The sequence below is a fragment of the Pyrus communis genome, chromosome 7, assembly GCF_041283825.1.
Source record: "Pyrus communis isolate YQ-2024b chromosome 7, ASM4128382v1, whole genome shotgun sequence".
Classification (NCBI taxonomy): domain Eukaryota; kingdom Viridiplantae; phylum Streptophyta; class Magnoliopsida; order Rosales; family Rosaceae; genus Pyrus; species Pyrus communis.
The window spans coordinates 3,569,316-3,584,060 of NC_142571.1; the positions used below are offsets into that span (position 1 = coordinate 3,569,316).

Consider the following 14,745-nt stretch of genomic DNA (forward strand, 5'->3'; position numbering starts at 1 on the left):
ATGTGATAGGGGTTAATTATTGGGTTTGAGAAGCTTTGACAATGCTTATGCATTCACTAGCGAAGGGCATCAAATACTCTCTCTCTCTCTCTCTCTCTCTCTCTCTCTCTCTACCATGCTTAAAAGTGCAAGAGTGGTCCCTGATGCCTACGAAGGCAACTCTGTGAATGTGGCGTTGGACCAGGTCCCTGATGAATTGAACTAATTACATGAGTTACCAGATTCTCATGCATGAACAAGCCTCAACGAGCATCCCTCCCAAGACCCGGACTCTGTCCCCGTTGTCAATCTGAATGACCCAAATGCCCGTCAACTCTTAGCCATGCATGCAAGGCTTGGGGTGCCTTCCAACTCACATACCATGGCATCCCCCAGTCTCTGGTTCATGACATGGAATCTGCTGCTCGAAGCCTTTTCTCCCTGCCAGCCCACCAAAAGCTCAAAGCTGCCCGCTCACCGGGTCAAATGTCCGGCTACGGCTTCCATCTCATAGCTGCATTTTGGGACAAGCAACATATTGAGAAAATGTCTTTTCATTGATTGAATAGAATATTACACTGTGGTAATTATACATTTGTCAAAAATGATCCAAGGACTTAAGTAAAGACTAATCAAACTTAGGCTAAGATTAGTTACATTTCTGTTGTAACAAACTATAACAAACTATGATAGCCTAGCTAAGACATTGCTGACTGTGTAGCTGACATGGAGCTACATTGTTGATCTGTGTCTTTACACCCCCTCAAGCTGAGCGGAAGGGAACCAAGAGAGAGCTTAGATTGTAGAAACTAAAATCTAGCCTTTGACAGAGCTTTAGTGTGAATGTCAGCAATTTGAAACTGACTAGGAACACTGAACTTTCAGAAGATGAGTAAGAACAAGCTCCCTAATATAATGATAATCAATCTCGACATGCTTAGTACGAGCATGAAAAACTGGATTTGAAGCTAAAGAAATAGCAGAAACATTGTCACACCACAAAATTGGTACCTGAGATAAGGGGAATCCAATGTCCTTGAATATTTTGCAAATCCAAGTCAATTCGGCAGAAGTATGTTGAGAGATCAATATTCAACTTCAGTGGAAGACCGAGCAACAGTGTGTTGCTTCTTCGCACTCTAACTGATAAGATTACTGCCTAGATAAACACAATAACCACTAATACTCCTATCAAATACACTACCGGCCCAGTCTGCATTTGAAAATGCAGTGAGATTGATATTTCTCTTCTTGAACCATAGTCCTTTATCAACTGACCCTTTGAGAAAGCGTAGTACTCTCTTGACAGCTTAGAAGTGTGTGTCTCGTGGCCAGTGAAGAAATTGACACAATTGATTAACAGTGAAAGATAGATCAGGTCTTGTCCAAGTCACGTACTGCAATGCACCAACTATTGATCAATATTCATGTGGATTTCGTAATAGAGAACCAGTATGATCCAGTTTTTGAGTGCCAAGAGGAGTAGTACAAGACTTACTACCTTCCATGTGAATTTTAAAAAGAAGATCCAGTGCATATTTATTTTGAGAGAGAAAAATACCTTCTGCAGTTCTAGTGATTTCGAGACCCAAAAAGTAGTGCAATGCACCCAAGTCTTTGACAGAAAAGCTGTCCAAGCTTGTTGATGAAACGTACATGCATTAGAGTTTGTAAACAAAAATATGTACGTCCAAGTAGCATTACTCCTTTTAATTTCCGCTTTTCTAAGAGGTTGTTACTTAATTTGGGTGTACTGACTGACCAAACTTTTTGAATATCTTCTCTTTTTTCAGTTGCATTACCGAAGAATTTGAGAAAGAGATTAAGAGGCTTGCCTCTAGGCTCATGTGGCTAATGCTTACCTTGTTAAGAATATCCAAGGACAACGTTGTCCAAAAGGTGATCACCAAGATGCATCTGCTGCCTTCCAGCTCAACTCTTACCTGTCTTGTCCGGATCCGGATCGGGCCCTAGACCTTGTTCCCCATACTGATTCGAACCTCGTTTCCATTGCCCACCAGAGCAACATCGATGGCTTGCAAGTTTTTTGAGAGGGAACCGGTTGGTTCGCGATTCTGGTGGTCTATGTTGGGGACCTCATGAGCATATTATCTAACGGGTCGTACTCAAGTGTCCTCCATCGGTCTTGGTGAAACGGGCACAACACCGTATATCACTCGTTTACCATTAATTATGCACCTCCGGCAGCCGTCAAAATCGCACCCCTACCACAGCCAGTTGGCCCAAGCCACCCTCCCCTCCACCGGCCGGTCACTAATTGGAATGAGTACATTGACACCAAGGCAAAGCTCAAGGACAAAGCACTTCCATCACTTCGGCTTTATGATCCTCTAATGAAGTAACAGGTTTGCAGATCTAAATTATCAACTTTTGTTTGGATCGAATAATTGAGGTTTTGCGTCTAATCTGTTTCTTGTCATGCTTTCAAAGATTTTGTGTTGCCCAACTCAATTTGAGATATGCTGGATCAATCGGGTCGATGCATGTTTGTTTAGATATGAAGTTTGTAATGGTTACATTGCACCCAAACTCTTGTAGGAAGATCGATGAAAACCAACATAGACTACTAAAAAAATTAAAATATGACTAGCACATATGATCAGATGACTAAAATCTCACTACGGAAGTTACAATTAGGGCTGGGCAAACGGGTCCTGGACCCGCGGGTAGGGGCGGGTACCCGTTGTTTGGGGCGGGTAAGGGCCGGGTCCAAAATTTCTAAACACAAAACGGGGCAGGGCGGTTCGGGTATACCATATTAACGGGGCGGGGCGGATCTTGAAATAGAAGTGGACGGGCCCCCGGCCCGGCCCGTTTCTAGAATGAATAATAGAAGAAATTGTTTCCTCTTCCTAGTCTTCTCGAACTCTCCTCCCGACTCCTCTCATTTCACTCAGACCTCTCTCCTCCTAACTCTCTCCGATCATCCTAGCTCCATACACCACCGCTACCATCATCACTCAGACCTCTCTCATCCTGATTTGCTTCTATCTTCCTCCCTCCGTCCGCTGCCATCATCATCAAGCTTCGATCTATTTTCCTGACTCACTCTCTGGAAATCAGTTTCTCTCCCTCTGACAAACTTAAAGGGACGAACAATGAAGTCGACCAACTCGTGTACCCAGCAAGGTAAATATTTTCTTCTGCTTCCTTTCATTTGCTGCGATTTTCACATAGATCTTGCTTGTTTTTTGGTTGTGATTTGATTGAAATGGTCATCTGGGTCTGTTTTTATTTGATTTTTGGAGCAAATGGAACTTCCAACTGTGTCACCGACTCCTCTGTCTTCAGCAAATGGACGGCAAACCAGAGGAGTCCGTACGGACGAAGATGGAGTCGCTACGGATGGCCTGCGAGAGTGAGATTCCGATCCACCAGCAGGATTTGGATGCCTTCGCGGCGTCGTTTCGGGACTCCCTGGCTTCCGCTCGCGCCACCGCACAAGAAACCCTCCGGTCCCAAGGTCCAGCTTGTCATTTAACTCTTTTATTTACTTGATTTTTTCATAAATTTACTTCGATTTAGGGTTTATATCTGCGTTTTCTTGTAATTTGTGCATAAATTTGGGTTCTTGAGTCGAGTGAGGATGCGTGGTTCGTGCGAAATTAGGGTTTCGGATTTAAATTTTTGTAAATCTCATTTGGCTGAAGTTTGTTTTCTTTCGAATAATTGCAGGTAAGTTAGGAGAGGCTAAAGCTAAATTGAGGGAAGCTGAGGATGATTTGTTTAAAGCCCTGGCAGGTATATACTCTGCATTTTGTATTTATAATTTGGATGGAAATTAGAAATTACTTGGAAAATTTGAAGTTAAAATTGCAAAGAAATTACACTAATTTTATTGTTTAGTAGTAATATCCCTGAAAGCTAATCAATTTAATTGCTGCTTTTGCTGTGATTAGCTGAAATCTTTTTTCTTTTAAGATATATTTTTCCTTCTTCAAATTAATCTGTGTTGTGTTAGTTTATATTTCTTATTGTTCTTTGTAGTGAAGACCCGTAAAGAGGCCAAGCGAATGGCATTGATGGAGGCCATTGAAGCTAGGAAAGCTAGGATTGAAGTACTTAAGAGAACAGTGCAAGATCAAAGGGCTAAGAGGGATGAATATGCTGCAATCCTTTCTCAGCAATCTTTTGGTAATTTCCTCTGATTATTTCAGTTATTGGCACCATCGCTGATTTGTTGTTATAGCTTTCTATCATTATATGTACTTATTAATAGTTAAACTTTTGCTCTTTGTTTGATTGCATTCTGGCTTTTTATTGGAGGGGGACTCGGTTTTTCAAAGGACATCGTATATGATTGTGATTGTGATTCCAAATTTCAAACAACCAAAAAAAAAAAAAAAAGGGACCCGTGGAGCCGAACCGGCCCGTTTCAACCGGGCCGGGTAATGTCCGGTTCTTATATTAGAAAATGTAATCCCCGGCCCGGCCCGCCCCGTTTCCTTTGAACCTAGGTCCGGTCCGGTCCCTTCAAAATTGGGCCCGGCCCGGCCCGTGCCCAGCCCTAGTTACAATTACTGTGTTTTGAGTTCAATCTTTATCTTCCTTTAATCTAGTTAGAATATAAATGTCACTTGGTATTACGGTCTAGTGGTATTCATCTTCGCTTGTAAGTGAGATGTATTAGGTTTGATTCTCGCTAAAGATGAATTTTAGACATATTATTATTGTTTGCCCATTATGAGGCTTGATCCACTCTCCCACTTTCTTAATATACTAGCCTCTCCACACGCGCTCACGCGCATGCAAGAGACTTTTTTTAATCACGGGCGCTACCCTATAGATGTGTTGTGGTAGTTGTAATCTTTCTCATATGGCGTCCTAAAAATAAAATACAACATACAATTACAAATAAAAGGTATTGGTGTCACATCCTAATCTCGGCTCCGCCGTAGCACGAAATTGTCCGCTTTGGGCCCCGGCCACGCCTTTATGGTTTTATTTCTGGGAATTCACATGAGAATTTCCTAGGATGGGTCGTGTGAAATGGATGTAATCCCGCTCACCCACTCACTCTTTTGTTTAGACACTTTTAGGTTTAAATTTATTCACATTATTTTTCCACTACACTACACTTTATGGCTTTGTCACCCTCCAAGTGTCGGCCATCACAACTCAATTTGGAGTCCAAATAAACTTTCCGAGTCGGGATGTGTCAGTTGGAATATAATTAAGTTGGGTGTAAAATGCGTGATAAAATAAATGCTCCTTATACGCATGGAAACACATTCAAAGAGATTAGGAAAAAATAAAGGTAAAAATAACGTAAGAGAATAAATTAAACAATTAATCTATGATGTTAAGTTGAAGAGTAAGAATTCATATATATATATATATATATATTTTTTTTCCTTACAGTACCACAAAATACATTGATTTTTATCACATTTGTTTGAACATTTTATCTTATTAAAAATTGATAAAGATGGAGTTGATAGGGTTTTTGGCTTCATAGTATGTTATCTATTATTTCTTGATATATATCTTACCCTTTCCCATTCCATATGCAAATTGCTTTGTCAATTTTATGCTGCCACAATTGTAAGAATGGGTGTGCTATCCACACACCTATTTTTACTTCTCACACATCCATTGTTAATTTATGTCTGTTAATCTTCTTCAATTCATTCGATCCGATGGTCGAAAACTAAAAAAGGTGTGGGAGAAGTAAAAAGAAGTGTGTGGATATCACACCTCTTGTAAGAACTCAATTTAAAAACAAACTCCATTTCAATGAAGCCACCAATTAAGAAATCAAATATTATTCTGATACACATAAACTATGGACTAACTTGGTAGCAAAGATTATCAGTTTTATCCACCAACAACTCAATCTTCTCACCGCGATCAAGAACGTGCAAAACATATAAATTTCGATGACTAAAATCGATCCACATTTATGTACATATAATGAGAATGGAAAAGGAATATGAATAGCAAAAAGGAATTAAAGTGAGAAAAGTCAGAATGACTATTCTCCAAATGAAACAGGCATCAAGTTCAACAATAATCGTTCCATATATAGATTTCCCTATAAGAAGAAGGAGAGGGAGAAATAAATCATTCAGTAATTGAAAAGCATATTACGAACTTAAATCGAAAAGCATTCTACCAAAGAAAACTCATTGCTCTCATCTTGCCTTCTCCCACGTTCAAAACTCTATAGCCATTCTACGAAAGGAAAAAAACTTTATACCCATGTTTTTACCTTTTTATCCCTCTACATGGTAGTTTTGTTTTGCTAGAAGACTACAAATTGAAATAATTTTTTTTTTTAATCTGAATCAAATAAGAGTATTTTTGGATTGTGGTTATTTTAAAATTTTTGCCTTCTGGATTTATATATATATATATATATATATATATATATATATATATAAAAGAAGAAAATATAATAATAGTAAATAATATTATAAAAAATCCAGGCAAAGAAATATTGCATACCAAGAAATTGAAAGAAAGCAGGATAAAGAGGGAGATCGAGAGATTTGGCCTTAATTCATTAAAAGTTTGGAACTGCAAGAAAAATAATAATCAATAAATGGTTGTTATAAGCACATGAATAAGAATGCAGAGATTATAAATAATTTGATAGAATCTCACACAAAAAGGATAAAACAACAAAGAATTAAAGCCAGAGAGATTTAGTGATATGTTACTATTTGTAATCCTGTCATACGGCTACAAACTACAAATATATAAAAATTGCTAATATACAAACCAATGAAGTGAAACACCTCTTTCTTATGGATCTGCAACATTTAAAGTAAAGGGAGAAATAAAAAATACCATCTTCCGATCCCTCATCAAAACCAAATCCTTACTAAATGGCCAGAACCTCCCCGCTATCACCTTCACCGGCCCTTTCTACGTACTGCGGTAAAATGCCCCAAGCGCAGCAAATTTTTTATGGGATTTTACTGAAAAACTTGTTCATGTGGAATTTCTTGATCAGGGGATATGCCTGCAATGGATGTCCGTTCAAGTCTCTGGTTTTTGTACTGTGAAATACTTAGTTTTGGACAGAAAGCAAACAGTTTTACGTACCCCTTTGTTCTCAAGGCGTGTGGTGAGATGTTGGCTGTAGAATTGGGAGGAAGGTTTTAGTTCATCGTAAGTTATTTGCATACCGAGTTGCTCCGTCGCAGAGATTATTCAACTCGAGTCGGAGTCGCATGCTCAACTCCACCAAATAAGGTTGTTGCTGCTCTGGAAATCGGGGTTTCACTGCCCACTGCAGCCTGCTTCTGATCTCACCTCGATCGTTGCCGTTTCAAAGTCGCGTCTGAATCCATCGATGGATTCCTTCCAGATTATTTCCTCTATATTTTTAGTCGTAATTTAGACTTCAAATTCATTCTTGATAAGAGATGATGGAGAGAGAAATCAACGCCAAAAAGAGCAAGAGAAGAGAAGAAGAGAAGAAAATAAAGAAAAAAAACCTGAGAGACTGAGACGATTGAGTTTATGCATGGTGGATGGTGGACGAAAGAGAGAAACCGAACGTAACTGCTCATAGCAGTTCCAAACCAAACCGCGTTCATCTTCTCTACTATGTAGTGATACTGGTTTTACCATTTTATCCTCATTTTCTAAACTTTTTTGGATTTTGATTGTGAAGGAAACAAAGGACTATATTGGGTTTATCAAATGTTTCACCATTTTGTCCTTCTCATTTATTAAAATATATATATATATATATATATATATCACTTCTATTAAAAAAATCTTGAAATATTATGTATTCCCGATTTATAACCATATGACTATGAGTAGCTTTTTTTCGATTTATCCAATGCTCGTTGCATGGAAAAAAAAATTGAGAAATTTATCATATTTATTACATAAACGGTAGGAAATGAGATATTTTTTGGGATGTAATATCTACATATCATTTTTTTACTTCTTATACTTTTTTTTTAATTTTTGACCGTTAGATCGGATGAATTGAAGAAAATCAAATAACAAAAATTAATAAGAAATTTGTGAGAAGTAAAAAGGGATGTGTGGATAGCATACCCTTATTTTTTAGTGTACTAATAGAATGATTCAGTATACTAAGTACAATAACACAATTAATTGAAAAATTTATAAGATAATTTCAACGACGTGAATTATTATACATGACGTATCGGATTGTATTTCTAGTACTGAAAATTTCTCACAGAAAAGGAAACAACATGGAAATAAAAGACCGTCCAGTCAAACTCAGACACCCACGCACGTTTATAACCTTCAATACAAAAACTAACGATAATCTCCAGCTTAATTAATATAATTGGATTCCTAGCATCCTTCCTTCCTTCTAGAATATTTGAAAATAAAGAAAAAGACAGAAGAAGAAGAATATTTTTGAATTTTGATTATGTTTGTTGTCGCCACCCTTTACGACTTGTTCTTCTTCCACATTTATTGTATTAGCCGCCCTCCTTCTCCTCAGACTCCATAATCCCTGCCTTCGACCTTTTACGTTTCCTCATCCTCCATTTCCAATCCATCACACGTTTCCTTCAACCACCACTGTTGTCTGCAATTCCTCAATTTCCTCTTAAATGCTAACCCACTAAGCTCAACCCGAAGGCTCTCTCTCTCTCTCACTCCCAACTTTCTGTATTAATTTGTATGTACGATTCTTGCATGTTTAGCTGACTCTACTGGATTATTCGCTTGCTTTCTTTTTGGGGTTCGTTTGTTTTCGAGATTTCGTTGCTGTTCTTGTGAAAGTTTGCGACTTTGGTCGGATTCGGCATCTGGGTATTTCGTGGATTTCATGATTGTTGACTGAATGCTGTTGGGAGAGGCCTCTGTGATCTGAATCTTTTTCGGATCATGACCTCGAAGCGGCCTTTTCTGATCCCATCTCCAAGAACCCCCAATACCCAACACCTCCCTACTCTACCCATCTATTCCGATTTCTTAAATTCCACTTCCGGTGGCTCTGGGTCGTTTTCCGGCATGGGTTCGAGAAACCCAGCTGCAGCTGACAATTCCATCAACGTTGAACCCACCACCCTCAATTCTACCTCCCGTAGAAGCGTTTCTTCCCTTCAATCCAAGGCTTCCCAGAACAATTCTGTTCGGGAAGTGAGTTTGGGCGATGTCGGATCGAAGCCGGTGCGTTATGGTTCGAGAGGAGCTGATTCTGAAGCGCTCAGCATGTCCCAGAAGGAGTTGAACGAGGAGAATGTAAGGGTTGTTTATATAGATGATGTTGCTAAGACAAATGAGAGGTTTGCGTTTTCTGGTAATTCAATTAGGACGGCAAAGTACTCAATTTTTACATTTTTGCCTAGAAATTTGTTTGAACAGTTTCATAGGGTAGCATACATATATTTTCTTGTGATTGCTGTGCTCAATCAGCTCCCCCAGCTGGCGGTTTTTGGCCGTGGAGTTTCCATATTGCCATTGGCATTTGTATTGCTTGTTACTGCTGTTAAGGATGCCTACGAGGACTACAGGCGGCATCGGTCTGATAGAATTGAGAACAATCGTCTGGCATCAGTTTTGGTTGGTAACCAGTTCCAGTCGAAAAAGTGGAAGGATGTTCGAGTTGGTGAAATCATCAAAATTCAAGCAAATGAGGCTATACCTTGTGATATGGTACTGCTTTCGACGAGTGATCCAACTGGGGTTGCTTATGTGCAGACTATCAATTTAGATGGGGAGTCAAATTTGAAGACGCGGTATGCAAAACAAGAAACCCTCTCCAAGTTGTCTGATAAGGAGAAGATTACTGGGTTGATTAAGTGCGAAATTCCCAACAGGAACATATACGGTTTTCACGCATTCATGGAAATTGATGGGAAGCGGTTGTCACTGGGACCCTCTAACATTGTACTTCGAGGGTGTGAGCTTAAGAATACTCAATGGGCACTTGGAGTTGCTGTATATGCCGGTCGTGAGACCAAAGTTATGCTCAATAACTCTGGAGCCCCATCCAAGAGGAGTCGCCTTGAGACCCGTATGAACTCTGAGATCATTATGCTCTCTGGGTTTCTTGTTACTTTGTGTACAGTTGTCTCATTATGTGCTGCTGTTTGGTTGAGACGCAACAATGACAAGTTGGATGACATACTTTTCTACAGGAAGAAGGACTACTCGGAGGAGAAAGTGGACGATTATAACTATTATGGATGGGGTTTGGAGATTCTTTTCACGTTCCTTATGTCTGTCATCGTGTTCCAGGTCATGATCCCCATCTCGTTGTACATTTCGATGGAGCTTGTCCGGGTGGGTCAGGCTTACTTCATGATCAGGGATGGTCAAATGTATGATGAGGCCTCTAATTCAAGATTTCAGTGCCGAGCTTTGAATATCAACGAAGATTTAGGACAAATTAAGTATGTATTCTCAGACAAAACTGGTACGCTGACAGAAAATAAAATGGAATTTCAATGTGCAAGCATTTGGGGAGTAGATTATAATGGTGGGAGAAGCAGTTTGGAGCAAGTGGGGTACTCTGTTGAAGGTAATAAATGTTTTTCTTTTGATTATGTTTTCTTCTGATTAGTACTTCCAATTGTTTTACTAGTTTGCAATTTCTTATTTTTCTTGTTTGGTATCAGTTGATGGGAAAATTTTGAGGCCAAAGATGAAGGTGCAGGCTGACCCAGAACTTCAGCAATTACTCAGAAGTGGAAAGAACACAAATGAAGGCAAACATGTGTACGAGTTCTTCCTGGCATTGGCAGCTTGTAATACCATTGTGCCTCTTGTTGTAGACACGTCTGATCCAAATGTGGGATTATTAGATTACCAAGGGGAGTCCCCAGATGAACAAGCATTGGTTTATGCTGCTGCTGCCTATGGTTTTATGCTTATTGAACGAACCTCTGGTCATATAATTATTGATATCCAAGGTGATAGGAAAAGGTAATTTGACAATGTCTTTTAATTAATTTATATATAGATACTTTTGACTTTGAGTAATCATGCTTGTGTAATCCCTGTGATTACAATCTAGTAAATTAATACTGAACTTCCTTTAGAGAGTAAAGACCCTTCATTTCTTGTTCATAACTTACCATTCCTGGGCAGCGCAGGTTCAATGTCTTGGGTTTGCACGAGTTCGATAGTGATCGAAAGAGAATGTCTGTTATATTGGGGTGCCCTGATAAGACTGTCAAAGTCTTTGTAAAAGGTGCTGACACAACCATGTTCAGTGTAATAGACAAACGATTGAACTTGGATATAATACGAGCAACAGAAGCCCATATTCATGCTTACTCCTCTTTGGGTTTGAGAACACTTGTGGTGGGCATGAGAGAACTGAGTGGTACAGAATTCGAGCAGTGGCACTTGTCTTTTGAGGAAGCAAGCACTGCTTTAATTGGTAGGGCTGCTCTACTTCGCAAGGCTGCGGGCAACATAGAAAACAATCTCGTTATACTAGGTGCCTCTGGCATTGAAGATAAACTGCAACTGGGGGTGCCTGAAGCCATAGACTCTCTAAGAACAGCAGGGGTTCAGGTATGGGTTTTGACAGGGGACAAGCAAGAAACTGCCATATCAATCGGCTACTCCTCAAAGCTTCTAACAAGAAGAATGACACAGATTATAATTAACAGTAGCTCTAAGGATTCATGTCGAAGGAGTTTAGAGGATGCCATACTAATGTCTAGGAAGCTCGTGACGGTGTCCGCAGATACACACACCGACGGAGGAAACTCTGGACATGGTGGAACTCAAGTAGCTTTAATTATTGACGGCACCAGCCTTGTGTTCATTCTTGATAGTGAACTTGAGGAAAAGGTAATTGCTTTTAGACCTACCTATTTAGTTTTTTACGTATCTAGACAATGCCATATGTGTTTTTTTTTTTTTTTTTTTTTTTTTTGGGATAATGTCTTATATGCTGATCTAACATATTTTTGCCATAGCTCTTTGAACTAGCAAGTAACTGTTCTGTGGTGCTTTGTTGCCGAGTCGCTCCATTGCAAAAGGCTGGAATTGTATCCCTTGTGAAGAACAGGACGACTGATATGACACTTGCCATTGGGGATGGTACACTATTCTATTTATTTCACTTATATAGATATCTTATGTTTCCAATACCAGAATTAGTATCTTATGCCCACTCTCATTTACATTTGGTGTTGACAGTAGAAAGTTCTTTTGTTATATTGATAGGTGCTAATGATGTTTCAATGATCCAAATGGCTGATGTGGGAGTTGGCATCAGTGGCCAAGAAGGTCGGCAAGCTGTCATGGCATCAGATTTTGCAATGGGGCAGTTCAGATTCTTAGTTCCCCTTTTATTGGTTCATGGCCATTGGAATTACCAGCGGATGGGCTATATGATATTATACAATTTCTATAGGAATGCAGTGTTTGTTCTTATTTTGTTTTGGTGAGTAATTCTTCGTTGGATAAATTTTCAGTTACACACTCTGGTTGTTCTGCAGATTACAATTGTTTTCCTTGAGCCTGAACTTTGACTTGGACTTTGTTTTTCTTCTAAAAATTAAATTAACAAAATACTAGGGAGAGGATTACACATGGTTGTCTATGTCAGAAATCAATGTCATTGAGTGGAAGAATCTCTACCTTCCATTATAAAAATTCATCATCTAATTTCTAGCTTGAAATGTTGTGGAAATGACATTTGAACTTGATGCTAAAAGTTTGAAGCTCGTCAGATTTGGATACATTTGCGTCAAAGTAGGTCTCTATGTCCGAAGTGTAATGTGTTACAAATTATAATTGACATTGAGATCATGCTGTGAGTATTTTTTATTTATTTTTTGTTTGAAAGGGAGGACTGAATGGAGCTAACCAGTAAAGGAAAATAAAAGAAAGAAGACTCTGTATGAAGTCTTGCTTATTATTTAGCTGATTATATTTCATGTGATCTGTGTAGGTACGTGCTCTTCACTTCTTTTACTTTGACAACTGCAATCACTGAATGGAGCAGCATGTTGTATTCTATAATCTACACAGCAGCACCTACAATTGTTGTTGGGATTCTTGACAAGGACCTAAGTAGAAGGACCCTTCTAGATTATCCTCAGCTATACGGAGCTGGTCAGAGACAAGAATGCTACAACTCAAAATTATTTTGGTTAACGATTCTTGACACATTGTGGCAAAGTCTGGCTGTCTTCTTTATCCCTCTCTTTGCGTATTGGGGCAGCAGCATTGATACATCGAGTATAGGAGATCTTTGGACACTGGCAGTGGTAATTTTGGTTAATTTGCATTTGGCTATGGATGTTATCCGGTGGAATTGGATTACACATGCAGCCATTTGGGGATCTGTAATTGCGACTTGGATTTGTGTCATTGTCATTGATGCTATACCTTCACTGGTTGGCTACTGGTATGCTCTCTAATCTTAGTAGTATTGCATGTATATCTTTATTTTTGCACAAACATAATTGCGTCTAACTTGTTTAAACTATGACACTCTATAAGAAGCAGCGGCAAGCATTTATGTTGCATTTCATGTCATGCAATGATCAAAGATTCGATATCATGATATATAGGTCCTCTCAAACTCGTAGACTCATTCAATTAGTGCAAGTGCAATAGCTCACAATACTGAGTCAAATAAAGAACACAAAACTGGATGTTAAGTTAGTTCATGATTGCTTACTAATTTCAACAAATAATTAAATGCAAGTGTTTCTTTGCATTGGAGGCACAGTATATCTATCCCAAATATTAATGTAGGCAGAATTCATGCCTGTGCAATCCATTCCCAAAATAAACATCATTTCCAGAAGAAAAAAATTATCTGAAATGCATCGGGGTTGTTGAATCTCTTTCAAAACTTTCCTAGTAACGAACTGTCTCAAGTCGCTTTACATAATGAAAAAACTCTGTTAGAAGTATTACATCTTGGTTTCTATCCATGAACCCTTTTCTTTGGTTACATTAAGTGCTAAATTTCATTATCTGCAGCTCATGGTAGAACATGATATTCGTTATCTTTTTCCCCTCTCCTAGAAATAGCGAAACAGCCATCTAAGAAATCACCATCACCAATTTTATTAATGGAATTTTTTTTTACTGGAACTGAAAAAAGTCATTGTCACAAATGCCAACGAGTTTATTGTGCTTCGAGAAGCTCCCCACATGCATTTCTGAAATTTTCTATTATAGATGGCACTTGCATTTGCATATGCTAATCTTTGCAACTCCAATATAATTTGACAGGGCCATTTTTCAAGTTGCAAAGACTGCATCGTTTTGGTTATGTTTGTTGGCAATCGTCACAGCTGCGATCGCTCCACGCTTTGTTGTGAAGTTTCTGTATCAGTACTATAGACCTTGTGATGTTCAGATTGCAAGAGAATTTGAGAAGTTTGGCAATCCAAGCGCGTCAAACCCTGCACAAATAGAAATGGATGCGATCTTGGACCCGCCGAGGAGATGAGCAGGTGATGTTATTGCTTTCGACATCCCCTTTTTGTTTTCTTTTGTAAAAATGTTATTCTTTAGGCTGCTTCAGAGTATCTCTCTCCTAGTTGCCTCATTGTTTATTGTTTGCTATCCGAAGGATAGGGTTTGTAACTTTGTAGTGCCAGGCTTATATTTTGTGTTCCTCTTTTGTTTTGCTGTACCTTAAGATTCAGTCGGTGTAATTAGACTTGTTTAAAAGAGAGAAGAATTAGACAGTCGATACAATACATGAATTTTACCATTGAAGTTTTGATGTGTTCAGATTCAATCCTTCATACTAACTTGAAATCGACCAAAAAGTACAGGGGTTAAATATACAAAAAATATACAAATTATACG

The 14,745-nt window shown here is 38.8% G+C and overlaps 2 protein-coding genes and 1 pseudogene across 3 annotated transcripts; all 3 read left to right on the forward strand.

The window, feature by feature from the left end:
• The first annotated feature begins 115 nt into the window (after positions 1-115).
• Positions 116-2,342, forward strand: LOC137733584 (gibberellin 3-beta-dioxygenase 1-like; annotated as a pseudogene).
• A 383-nt stretch (positions 2,343-2,725) lies between these two features.
• LOC148695468 (kinetochore protein SPC25 homolog) lies at positions 2,726-4,224 on the forward strand. 2 transcript variants are annotated; one of them, XM_088697703.1, is made up of 4 exons: positions 2,726-3,129; positions 3,249-3,463; positions 3,676-3,741; positions 3,993-4,117. In XM_088697703.1, the coding sequence occupies exons 2-4, from the start codon at positions 3,295-3,297 to the stop codon at positions 3,998-4,000; spliced, it is 243 nt and encodes an 80-aa protein (XP_088553829.1). In that variant the 5' UTR covers positions 2,726-3,129; positions 3,249-3,294; the 3' UTR covers positions 4,001-4,117. The 2 variants fall into 2 exon arrangements, with proteins under 2 accessions (XP_088553829.1, XP_088553828.1); XM_088697702.1 differs by having other exon boundaries at positions 2,727-3,129; positions 3,988-4,224.
• Positions 4,225-8,201: 3,977 nt separating this feature from the next.
• LOC137734994 (phospholipid-transporting ATPase 1) lies at positions 8,202-14,652 on the forward strand. The gene is made up of 7 exons (XM_068474344.2): positions 8,202-10,471; positions 10,569-10,875; positions 11,046-11,754; positions 11,883-12,006; positions 12,133-12,352; positions 12,863-13,321; positions 14,161-14,652. The coding sequence occupies exons 1-7, from the start codon at positions 8,833-8,835 to the stop codon at positions 14,378-14,380; spliced, it is 3,678 nt and encodes a 1,225-aa protein (XP_068330445.2). The 5' UTR covers positions 8,202-8,832; the 3' UTR covers positions 14,381-14,652.
• Positions 14,653-14,745: the final 93 nt, after the last annotated feature.